The sequence below is a fragment of the Carcharhinus amblyrhynchos genome, unplaced genomic scaffold (assembly GCF_965287045.1).
Source record: "Carcharhinus amblyrhynchos unplaced genomic scaffold, sCarAmb.v2.hapA scaffold_58, whole genome shotgun sequence".
NCBI lineage: Eukaryota > Metazoa > Chordata > Chondrichthyes > Carcharhiniformes > Carcharhinidae > Carcharhinus > Carcharhinus amblyrhynchos.
In genome coordinates, this window is record NW_027649798.1 from 949,671 (window position 1) to 962,572 (window position 12,902).

The 12,902-nt window shown below is 47.5% G+C and overlaps 1 protein-coding gene across 1 annotated transcript in view; it reads left to right on the plus strand.

Moving 5' to 3' along the window:
- Positions 1–10,389, plus strand: part of LOC145337679 (uncharacterized) — a 29,080-nt gene extending 18,691 nt beyond the window's left edge. The window contains exons 8-10 of the mRNA XM_080182503.1: positions 4,104–4,299; positions 5,874–5,950; positions 10,203–10,389. Of these exons, the coding sequence (XP_080038629.1) occupies positions 4,104–4,299; positions 5,874–5,950; positions 10,203–10,389 (460 nt within the window). The remainder of the gene's footprint in view (positions 1–4,103; positions 4,300–5,873; positions 5,951–10,202) is intronic.
- The last annotated feature ends 2,513 nt before the right edge of the window (positions 10,390–12,902 follow it).

Sequence of the window (12,902 nt, forward strand, 5' to 3'; positions counted from 1 at the left end):
GGTGCTGTGAGACACCTTGCTGTGTCTACCCCAATCCAACACCGGCATCTCCACATCATAACGTTCCTCTTGTCTTCCCAATTACCTGCTGTTAGTTTTTTGTGATTTATACACAAATCCCTCTGTGCTACAGCTTCCTGCTGTCTTTCTCTATTCAAACATTCAGCTGCTTTGTTCTTCCTGCCAAAGTGAATATCTTCACATTTCCCGATATTATCTTCCACCTTTGAGGGGAGATCTCATTGAGACGTATAAGATGATGAATGGGATGGATAGGATAGAGGTGGAGAGACTCTTCCCGCTCAGAAAAGACAGTAGGACTAGGGGGCACAGCCTCAAGATAAAGGGGAGGCGGTTTAGAACGGAGTTGAGGAGGAACTTCTTCACTCAAAGGGTGGTGAATCTCTGGAATTCTCTGCCCGTTGAAGTGGTGGAGGCTGCCTCGCTCAATATTTTTAAGAAGCAGGTTGATGGGTTCTTGATAAGAGAGGGGATTAAGGGTTATGGGGAGAGGGCGGGAATGTGGAACTGAGCCACGACAGATCAGCCATGATCTTATTGAATGGCGGGGCAGGCTCGAAGGGCTAGATGGCCTACTCCTGCTCCTATTTCTTATGTTCTTATGTTCTTCCCAGGTTTTGCCCACTCATAAACCTGTCTATATCTCTCTGTAGATTCTTTTTGTCATCCTCACCATTTGCCTTCCACCTATTTTTGTGCCATCCACAAACTTGGCAACACTTCCTTCATCCACATCATTAGTATATATTGTAAATAACTGTGGCTCCAGCACTGATCACTGACACTGTTAGTTATAGGTTGCCATTCTGAAAATGTGTTTCTTATCCCAACTTTCTATCAGTTAGCCAATCCTCTATCCATGATAATATACTACCCCCACCATCATGGGCTCTTATCTTATGAAGTAGCCTCTGGTGGTACATTGTCAAACACTTTTTAGAAATCCAGGTATGTTACATCTTCTGGTTCCCCTTTATCTATCCTGCTCATCGCCACCCCAAAAACTCTGAAACATTTCTCAGGCATGATTTACTAGAATCAATGGGATTCGGGATAGGCTGGCTAGATAGATACAGAGGGTGTTGACCATAAGGAGAGGTTGAATAAAGTAGGATTGTTTTCAGTGGAAAGACAGAGGCTGAGGGGGCACCTGATAGAGGTCTACGCAATGATGAGAGGCACTGACAGTGTAGATAGAGGCTTTTACCCCAGGGTGGAGGTGTCACTTACACGGGGACACAGGTTCAAGGTGAGAGGGGGACAGTTTAAGGGAGATGTGCGGGGGAAGTTTTTCACACAGAGAGCTGGAGGTGGTGGAAGCAGGCACGTTAGCAATATTTAAGAGGCATCTGGACGGATACATGAATAGGGGGATAGGCTCCGAATAAGGGCAGAAAGTTTTTTAGTTTGGTTAGATAATCATGATTGGTACATGCTCGAAGGGCCGCAGGGACTGTTCCTGCGCTGTACTTTTCTTTGTTCTCCTTCAGAAAGCCTTGCTGACTGATTAGATAATGTAATATCAATGCTCTTGTCATTGCATCCTTCATTCTGGATTCTAACATTTTCCCAATGACAGATGTTAAACTAACTGGCCGATACTTACCTGTTTTGTGTTTCTCAGAACAAGACTATCTGAAGTAGACTGTGGTTCTTTACAAGCTGTGGTAGTTATTATAAAGTTGAATCAGAATGCAAAACAAAAGGTTTGTACCTTTCTTCCCAGTAAAGGAAACAAGGACCATTCCAGAAATATTGGGGAACAAGGATGTAGTGAGAGTGGGGAACTCCAGTAATTGTTAATGATACTGGAAAATGGAGCAGGCAGAATAAATCTCCTGGAGCTGATAGACTCACCTTTTAGGAAATTGTGGATGCACTCCTAATGATTTTCCAAAATTCTCAGACAATCCCAGTGGATTGGATGTTGGCAGCTGCAACACTGGTGTTTAAGAGAGAAGGGAAAGTTAACAAACAGGAGGCTATGCAGGAAAATACTGGAATTTATAAGGAAGTGTAAGAGGGAACTCAGAAAATCCAAATGTGATTAGGCAGAGTCAAAGCAGTTTGCATTTTCAAAAGGCACTCAGCAAACTGCCACGTGAGGTTTGTACGGACGACAAGGGCTGGTGGAGTTGTGCGAATAGCAGATTGAGTATTGGTTAACTGAAAGCAGGCTGTAATAGGTGGACTGCCTCATGGAGCAGACCCTGTGTACTGTGCTCTCTCTCCCTCTATCTGGTCTGTACTGTGCGCTCTCTCTCCCTCTATCTGGTCTGTACTGTGCGCTCTCTCTCCCTCTATCTGGTCTGTACTGTGCGCTCTCTCTCCCTCTATCTGGTCTGTACTGTGCTCTCTCTCCCTCTATCTGGTCTGTACTGTGCGCTCTCTCCCCCTCTATCTGGTCTGTACTGTGCTCTCTCTCCCTCTATCTGGTCTGTACTGTGCTCTCTCTCCCTCTATCTGGTCTGTACTGTGCTCTCTCTCCCTCTATCTGGTCTGTACTGTGTGCTCTCTCTCCCTCTATCTGGTCTGTACTGTGCTCTCTCTCTCTCCCTCTATCTGGTCTGTACTGTGCTCTCTCTCCCTCTATCTGGTCTGTACTGTGTGCTCTCTCTCCCTCTATCTGGTCTGTACTGTGCTCTCTCTCTCTCCCTCTATCTGGTCTGTACTGTGCTCTCTCTCCCTCTATCTGGACTGTACTGTGCTCTCTCTCTCCCTCTATCTGGTCTGTACTGTGCTCTCTCTCCCCCTCTATCTGGTCTGTACTGTGCTCTCTCTCCCTCTATCTGGTCTGTACTGTGCTCTCTCTCCCCCTCTATCTGGTCTGTACTGTGCTCTCTCTCCCCCTCTATCTGGTCTGTACTGTGCTCTCTCTCCCTCTATCTGGTCTGTACTGTGCCCTCTCTCTCCCTCTATCTGGTCTGTACTGTGCTCTCTCTCTCCCTCTATCTGGTCTGTACTGTGCTCTCTCTCCCTCTATCTGGTCTGTGCTCTCTCTCTCTCCCCCTCTATCTGGACTGTACTGTGCTCTCTCTCTCCCTCTATCTGGACTGTACTGTGCTCTCTCTCCCTCTATCTGGTCTGTACTGTGCTCTCTCTCTCCCTCCATCTGGTCTGTACTGTGCTCTCTCTCTCCCTCTATCTGGACTGTACTGTGCTCTCTCTCTCCCTCTATCTGGTCTGTACTGTGCTCTCTCTCCCTCTATCTGGTCTGTACTGTGTGCTCTCTCTCTCCCCCTCTATCTGGTCTGTACTGTGCTCTCTCTCTCTCCCTCTATCTGGTCTGTACTGTGCTCTCTCTCCCTCTATCTGGTCTGTACTGTGCCCTCTCTCTCCCTCTATCTGGTCTGTACTGTGCTCTCTCTCTCCCTCTATCTGGTCTGTACTGTGCTCTCTCTCCCTCTATCTGGTCTGTACTGTGCGCTGTCTCTCCCTCTATCTGGTCTGTACTGTGCGCTGTCTCTCCCTCTATCTGGTCTGTACTGTGCTCTCTCTCTCCCTCTATCTGGTCTGTACTGTGCTCTCTCTCTCCCTCTATCTGGTCTGTACTGTGCTCTCTCTCTCCCTCTATCTGGTCTGTACTGTGCTCTCCCTCTCCCTCTATCTGGACTGTACTGTGCGCTCTCTCTCCCTCTATCTGGACTGTACTGTGCGCTCTCTCTCCCTCTATCTGGTCTGTACTGTGCTCTCCCTCTCCCTCTATCTGGACTGTACTGTGCTCTCTCTCCCTCTATCTGGACTGTACTGCGCTCTCTCTCTCCCTGTATCTGGTCTGTACTGTGCGCTCTCTCCCCCTCTATCTGGTCTGTACTGTGCTTTCTCTCTCTCCCTCTATCTGGTCTATACTGTGCTCTCTCTCCCTCTATCTGGTCTGTACTGTGCTTTCTCTCCCTCTATCTGGTCTGTACTGTGCTCTCTCTCCCTCTATCTGGTCTGTACTGTGCTCTCTCTCCCTCTATCTGGTCTGTACTGTGCTCTCTCTCCCTCTATCTGGTCTGTACTGTGCTCTCTCTCCCTGTATCTGGTCTGTACGCTGTGATCTCTATCTGATTGCTATGATAATATCTCTCTGATTTCAGTGATTATCCTGTGCTGGTGGTCGGGACAGTTTGTCGGCTGCAGGATCTCTTTGCTGATATACAGACACTGTTCCTGCACGAGGTGGCAATGGAGAATCTGTGTGAGGAACAGAGGAAAGTGATTATATCAGCACTCAGCACTCAGCTCCCCCTGGGCAAGGATGTCAATGTCAGAAAGCTCGCCAAGCTAACTGCTGTGAGTATCCCAGTGGGTAATCCCTGCAATCCAAGCAACTCCGAGCCTGAATAATCCGTGGGCATCAGATTCCACTTCCTGCACCTTCTGCGGCAGGTGTGATAAACCTGTTCCTCATGTTCCAGCTCTGCCCAAAACCTGTGTCTTTGTTTCTTCTTTCCTGGGAGGTAGATGTTTCAGGCAAGTTTACCATTTGTTTTCTAGCCCTAATTGTCCTTGAGCTGAGGGCAGTTCAGAGTCAGCCACGGTGCTGTGGGTCTGACCCACAAACTAATGATAGGTTTCCTTCGCTGAAGGACATTAATTTTTGCAACAATGGGTGGTCACCATTATTGAAGCTAGCTCTCCATTCTAAATGGCAGAACCCTTCAGAACATTAATATACAGAGGGATCTGGGCGTACAGGTCCACAGCTCCCTAAAAGTGGCAACACGGGTGGCCAAGGTGATTAAGAAGATATACGACATGCTTGTCTTCATCAGCCGGGGCACTGAGAACAGGAGTTGGGAAATCATGTTGCAGCTTTGTAAAACCTTGGTTAGGCTGCATTTGGAGTATTGTGTGCAGTTCTGGTCACCACACTACCAGAAGGATGTGGAAGCTCTGGAGAGAGTGTAAAGAAGGTTCACCGGGATGTTGCCTGGTCTCGAGGGTGTTGACTATGAGGAGAGGTTGAATAAACTGTAAAATAATGAGGGGCACAGATCAGCTAGATAGTCAATATCTTTTCCCAAAGGTAGGGGAGTCTAAAACTAGAGGGCAGAGGTTTAAGGTGAGAGGGGAGACATACAAAAGGGCCCAGAGGGATAATTTTTTCCCAGAGGGTGGTGAGTGTCTGGAACAAGCTGCCAGAGGCAGTAGTAAAGGCGGATACAATTTTATCTTTTAAAAAGCATTTGGACAATTACATGGATAAGATGGGTATAGAGGGATATGGGCCAAATGCGGGCAATTGGGATTAGCTTAGGGGTTTTAAAAAAGGAAAAGGGCAGCGTGGACAAGAGTTTCCATGCTGTAAATCTCGATGACTCTATAACTAGGATTGTTTTTACTGGAAAGACGGAGGTTGAGGGGAAACCTGACAGAGGGTCTACACAATGATGAGAGGCACGGATAGGGTGGATAGACAGAGGCTTTTCCCCAGGGTGGAAGGGTCAGTTACACGGCGGGGTGGGGGGGGAGGCAGCACAGGTTTAAGGTGAGAGGGGGGGAAGTTTAAGGGGGATGTGAGGGGGGGGTTTTTCACACAGAGACGGGGTGGGTGCCTGGAACGCGCTGCCGGGGTTGGGGGGGGAGGTGGCAGCAGGAACATTAGTAACATTGAAGAGGCAGGTGGATGGGTTCAGGAATAGGGAGGGAATAGAGGGATAGACACTGAGTAAGGACAAAGTTTAGTTCAAGCATCATGATCGGGACAGGCTCGGAGTGTGAACGGCCTGTTCTGTGCTGTACTGTTCTCTGAACTTTGTCTAGGCAGCGATGCCCACATCAGCTGAATAGATAAATGAAGGTACTAGTTAGGGTTTGTTTGTGACGTTAGTGTACATGGTGATGTGTGTGCTCTGTGTTTCCAGGGGTACGTGCTGAGCGATCTGTGTGCATTGCTAAGTCACACAAGCCGGGCAGCCTGCAAGCGATTACAGACCAGCTGGTGAGTATCCCCCTCTGTCCAACAGTAAGAGGGGAGATGTGAGAGAGACAGCACTGTCAGGGGAGGGGAATCCCCACCTTCAGGAGACACCTTCACTGGGGGAGGGGGAGTTTTTTTAAATGTATTTATTGGTGTCACAAATAAGCTTACATTAACACTGCAATGAAGTCACTGTGAAAATCCCCTAGTCGCCACACTCCACTTGTTTGGGTACACTGAGGGAGAATTTAGCACGGCCAACGCACCCTAACCAGCACGTCTTTCAGACTGAGAGAGGAAACCCATGCAGACACGGGGAGAACATGCAGACTCCACAGACAGTATCCCAAGCCGGGAATTAAATTCGGGTCCCTGGCGCTGTGAAGCCAGCACCTTCAGGAGAGAGAGAGTGACAGAGGGAGAGGGAGTCAGCAGGCCGAGGAATACAAATTAATTGTTCTAAATCAGATGTAGGTGGATGTTCCAGAGTGTGAATTCTCCTGAATTGTATTTCTAAATCTAGGTCTTTTCGGACACCTTTGTTTTTTTTGACTCCGCAACAATTCCAAGATATTACCCAGGCAGCATTCTGAAAGGACTTGTAATTGTTTCCTCAAAGTTTGGCTTAGCGTTGGGACTATTCTGTGGTGTTAGGTGTTTCTGGATACTTCCTGATATAATCGTCTGCGCTCGAGGTGCTTCCCACACTCAGTCAAACTGGCACCAGTGTCCCCTTCCGTTGGGATAGCTTGAAACTCATACACTTCTCCAATGATAAGGCCAACTGAGCTTTTAATGATAATGTTATTAATCCCACATACCAGACAGTCTCTAAGCATCTCGTTAAGGTTTAAACCAATTCACTCATCCATGAATAGGATGGGAATAGAGGGATATGGACCCCGGAAGGGTAGGGGGTTTTAGTTCAGTCGGGGCAGCATGGTCAGTGCAGGCTTGGAGGGGCCGAAGGGCCTGTTCCTGTGCTGGAATTTTCTTTGTTCTTTCTTGTTCATTTTGTTAAACTTTAAACCAAATTTACACGCTTCTACCAGGCACCTTAACCTAGTTGGGAAACACATAACAGAACCCACCCCCGTTCTCCCCCCCCACCCCCGACTCTCAGATTGCTGAATAAAAACGATAACATTTCAGAATTACAGGTTGTTTGGGATCATCGTGTTCTCAAACTGTTCAGTCACTTGTTGAAAGATTTTAGATTCCGGCACCTCAGGAAAAGTTAAACTCTGAATGACAGTAAATTCTGAAGCTCCACAGGCGGTCTGGAGAATTACTCATTGTGTTTTCTCCACCATAATATAATTTTCCCAAAAAAAGTAACGCGTGCATTCCATATTTTGGGCCCAGTCCTCACGGCAGATCACATAAGTCCAGCCTTCCAAATTAAGGCACGATGCATCAGAATGGTTTAGCCTAACTTCAACCAACTGTTACCAGCGAGTTCCCTCTCAGTCCTGCTTTACCTCGTTACCACTGACAAAGCTCCCACAAGGCCGTCACTAGCCCGATTTGTGTAAAACAGTTAGTACATGCCAGTACACAGTACATACCCTGAGTGCCAGTAGCCCTAACGCTCCACATTATATACCTCTGCAAGGTCCCAGATTCGCTTCCTCACTCAGGGAGCTCATTCTAACAGGGCCACCTCGTGGACATGGCAAAGTTATTAGATTGACATTGTGATACGAGGAGAAGTGTTTTCACACAGCAAGTGGTTACGATCAGGAATGTACTGTCTGAGAGTGTGGTGGAGACAGATTCACACAGCGAGTGGTTAGGATCTGGAATGTACGGTCTGAGAGTGTGGTGGAGACATAGAACATTACAGCGCAGAACAGGCCCTTCAGCCCACGATGTTGCGCCGACCAGTTAAAAACCTAAACCAATCCCTTTTCGTCCATAAACCTATCCACGGATCTCTTAAACGCCCCCAAACTAGGCGCATTTACAACTGCAGCAGGCAGGGCATTCCAATCCCTCACCACCCTCAGGGTAAAGAACCTACCCCTGACATCCGTCCTATAACTACCCCCCCTTAATTTAAAGCCATGCCCCCTCGTGCTAGCTTTCTCCATCCGAGGAAAAAGGCTATCACTATCCACCCTATCTAAACCTCTGATCATCTTATATGTTTCAATAAGATCCTCTCTTAGCCGCCTTCTTTCCAGCGAAAACAACCCCAAATCCCTCAGTCTCTCCTCATAGGACCTCCCCTCCATACCAGGCAACATCCTGGTAAACCTCCTCTGCACCCTCTCCAATGCCTCCACATCCTTCCTATTGTGTGGGGACCAGAACTGCACACAGTACTCCAAGTGCGGCCGCACCAGAGTTTTGTACAGCTGCATAATGATGCTGCGGCTCCTAAATTCAATCCCCCTACCAATAAACGCCAAGACACCGTATGCCTTCTTAACAAACTTATCTACTTGATTCCCAACTTTCAGGGATCTATGTACACATACACCTAGATCCCTCTGTTCATCCACACTATTCAGAGTCCTCCCGTTAGCCCTATACTTGACACATCTGTTATTCCTCCCAAAGTGAATTACCTCACACTTCTCCGCATTAAACTCCATCCGCCACCTCTCGGCCCAGCTCTGCAACCTGTCTAAGTCTCCCTGCAAACTATGACACCCTTCCTCACTATCTACCACACCTCCGACTTTGGTGTCATCAGCAAATTTACTAATCCACCCAACTATACCCTCATCCAGATCATTTATAAAAATTACAAACAGCAGTGGCCCCAAAACAGATCCCTGAGGCACACCACTCGTAACTGAACTCCATGACGAATATTTACCATCAACCACCACCCTCTGTCTCCTATCTGCTAGCCAATTCCTGATCCAATTTCCTAGATTACCCTCAATCCCATACATCTGCATTTTCTGCAGAAGCCTACCATGGTGAACCTTATCAAACGCCTTACTAAAATCCATATATACCACGTCAACTGCCTTACCCCCATCCACCTCTTTGGTCACTTTCTCAAAAAACTCAATAAGGTTAGTAAGGCACGACCTACCCGCTACAAAACCATGCTGACTATCTCTAATCAATTCATTACTCTCCAAATAACTATAAATCCTATCCCTAATAATTTTTTCTAAAACCTTGCCCACAACAGAAGTAAGACTCACCGGTCTATAATTCCCGGGGAAGTCTCTGTTCCCCTTCTTAAACAATGGGACAACATTCGCTATCCTCCAATCTTCCGGTACTATACCTGTGACCAACGACGACCTGAAGATCAGAGCCAGAGGCTCTGCAATCACCTCTCTTGCCTCCCAGAGAATCCTAGGGTAAATCCTGTCCGGACCAGGGGACTTATCTATTTTCAAACCCTCAAGAATATCCAGCACATCCCCCTTATCAACTGCAATACTGTCTAGTTTACACCCCTGCAACCCAGTGTTCTCCTCAGCTACATTCATGTCCCCCTGCGTGAACACCGAAGAGAAATATTGGTTCAATGCCTCTCCAATCTCTTCCGGTTCCACACATAACTTCCCTCTGCTGTCTGTAACTGGCCCTAATCTTGCCCTGACCAACCTTCTGTTCTTAACATACCTATAGAACGCCTTAGGATTCTCCTTAATCCTATCAGCCAAAGTCTTCTCATGTCCTCTTTTAGCCCTTCTTAACTCACTCTTCAACTCCCTCCTAGCCAATCTAAAGCTTTCTAATGCACTACCTGAGCCCTCAAGTCTCATCCGAACATAAGCCTCCTTTTTCTTTTTAACCAACGAATCAACTTTTTTAGTGCACCACGGTTCCCTAGCTCGACCAATTCCTCCTTGCCTGACAGGGACATACCTATAAAGGACTCGCAGTAGCTGCTCCTTGAAAAAGCTCCACATTTCGGACGTTCCCAGTCCGAACAGTTCCCAGTTCCACACAGCGAGTGGTTAGGATCTGGAATGTACTGTCTGAGAGTGTGGTGGAGACAGGTTCTGTTGTGGCTTTCAGAAAGAAAATTGAGTTGTTATCAGATGAAAAAAATAAATGTTTTGGGCTGTGGACAAAATACAGAGCAGTGCAGAATGTGAATAGCTGTTGTAGAAAGCCTGTATGGATATGTGGGGCTGAATGTCCACCACCTGTGCTCTGACCATTTCTGTGTTTGCATGTCAGTGAGGGTTGTTTGTATTCTGGTAGGATTCTATCAGATTGCAGTCTGTATTGCCCAGGGTTAGCCTGTCCAGTCCTCCAGCACTGAACCTCTGTGTCCCTCTCATGTTCCCAGTTTTCCAGGTACGATTCGGAGTGTACAAGAAGAGCTGGATTTATGTGCTGCTGGAGTGACGATGCTGTGGGAGGATTTTCAGACGGCCTTGGACCAACTACAGAAGGCACACTCACAGGCTGTTGGAGCACCAAAGGTCTGTCTGCAGTCAGAGGTGAAACGTGGGAGTGGACAGGGCCCAATCTAATGTGCGGGTCCACATACACCCTATCAGCAGTCAGATCTACTTCACTGCCAGCTCACTCCACACCGTCACTGATTCTCTGAGAACCAGCCTGAGAGAAGCAGAAACTTGTTCATTGGAAAGACTGAAGCCGTTATCATGGTCCCCACCCCAAACTCTGTTCCCTCTCCCGGTCCCTCTCTCTCTCAGGCTGAGTCAGATAGTTTGCAGCCTTGATGTTTTATTGGTAAGCTCCCACCATATATTCACCAACACCAATTAACACCTCTGTAACTTTGCCCGTCTCCAAATGAGGCTGACCCCACCTGCTGCTGAAACCCGCAGCCATGTTCTTGTTACCTCTCATCGTAACCGAAATGCTCCTCACTGCTTGTCCATGTTTTACCCTCTGTAAATCTGACATCATCAAAATCTCTAATACCTCCATCTTAACTTGCAGCAAGCCTGGACTTCCAGTCACTTGCCAGTTTTAACACTCCACCCCGCTCTCCTGTCCACGTATCCGTCCTTAGCCTTTTGCAATGTTCCAGCGAGCCCCATCACAAACTGGAGGAACAGAACCTCTTCCGATTGAGAACCTCTTCAGCCTTCCAGACTGAACATTGAGCTTAACAGCTTCATCGACGGTCTCGCCCACCCCATTTCTATTTATTACATTTCATCCCATTCATCCATCTTTTATCATCCGTCATTCTCTCTTTCATTTTTCCACTTCTCCATTTGCACTCTCCCTCTTACTCCCTCCCCCATTCCCCTTGAAGAGAACTGCCTTAACCATCTGTACCTCTGATCTGCCACTCACATCCTGATCTCTCAATAGACACTTTTAGTGCCTCTCTCACCATCTTTATCTTCATTTACATTCCCTTTGTCCGTTTACACCCCGCCACCTCCCATAATCCTCATGGTACAAACGAACTAGGAGCAGGAGTAGGCCATTCAGCCCCTCGAGCCTGTTCTGCCATTCAATAAGATCATGGCTGATCTTCTTGTGGACTCAGCTCCACTTACCCAACCGTGCACCATAACCCTTAATTCCTTTATTGTTCAAAAATCTATCCATCCTTGCCTTAAAAACATTCAATGAGGGAGCCTCAACTGGATAGGGAATTCCACACATTCACAACCCTTTGTGTGAAGAAGTTCCTCCTCAACTCAGTCCTAAATCCGCTCCCCTTATTTTGAGGCCATGCCCCCCTAGTTCTAGTTTCACCCGCCAGTGGAAACCACTTCCCTGCCTCTGTCTTCACGTCTTTCCTTCTTGACCAGGGCCTCAATATCCTGAATCACTTTGAGCTCCCGACTTCTACCAGCTTTGCCCTTCACTGTAAGAGGAATGTGTTTATCCTGAACCCTGGGTTAACACATTTTTGAAAGCCTCCCACTTCCCAGACGTCCCTTTGCCTTCCCACAGACTCCCCCAGTTAACTTTTGGAAGTTCCTGCCTGATACCATCAAAATTGGCCCTGTCCCAATTTCGAATTTTAACTTTTGGGACAGACCTATCATTCTCCATAGCTGTCTTAAAACTAATAGAATTATGGTCACTGGTCCCAAAGTGACCCCTCAGTAACACTTCTGTAACCTGCCCTTCCTTATTTCCCAAGAGGAGGTCAAGTTTTGCCCCCTCTCTAGTCGGGCCATCCACATACTGAATGAGAAATTCCTCCTGAATACACTCAATAAATTTCTCTCCATCCAATCCTCTATTGTAAAATCAGTCTGTTTTAACCCTTATACGGTGGACAAAATATTTATTTAAACCCACACAATCAATAATCACCCACCCAACCAACAATAAGTTATCTTGTAGGAAATACTAGAATTCAAAGACCTTGACTTAACTTTGCGTGACTGGCCAGTACCCAAGCAGATATTGGCCTTTATCTGTGCGTTGGTCTCGGTAGTCATCTGTGGAGTTTTCCTTTGGTCTGGTCTGGCACTCTGGCTCTGGTCTTCCTTCCTTCCTTCTCGGGTGTGGTGGCTCTCCTCGTGCTGGTCATCGCTGGTGATGTTCATCATTGTTGTAGCTCGTTCGTGGGGTCAGAGAGAGAGATCCCTGGTTGCGCAGCACCCTTCATACCCTGTTGGGTTTCACGCCCCTTTTTGGCCATTGCCAATCAATTGACCAGGACTTGATCCCCCGATCGATAAGAGTCCAATCAGGTGCTACCACACCGACGTCTGGGTGTGTCCCCAGTGACTATGTAGGTGCTGGAGGCACATGGGTCACATACCTCCCTCCTAAATAAGGGGTCACGGTGCCTGTTGAAGTGGTGGAGGCTGCCTCGTTAAATATATTTAAGTCACGGGTAGATGGGTTTCTGATAGACAGGGGATTAAGGGTTATGGGGAGAAAGCGGGAAAGTGGAACTGATCCACGACAGATCAGCCATGATCTTATTGAATGGCGGGGCAGCTCGAAGGGTGAGATGGCCGACTCCTGCTCCTATTTCTTATGTTCTTATGCCCTTACATATTTGCTCCTCAATTTCCCGCTGACTGTTTGGGGGCCT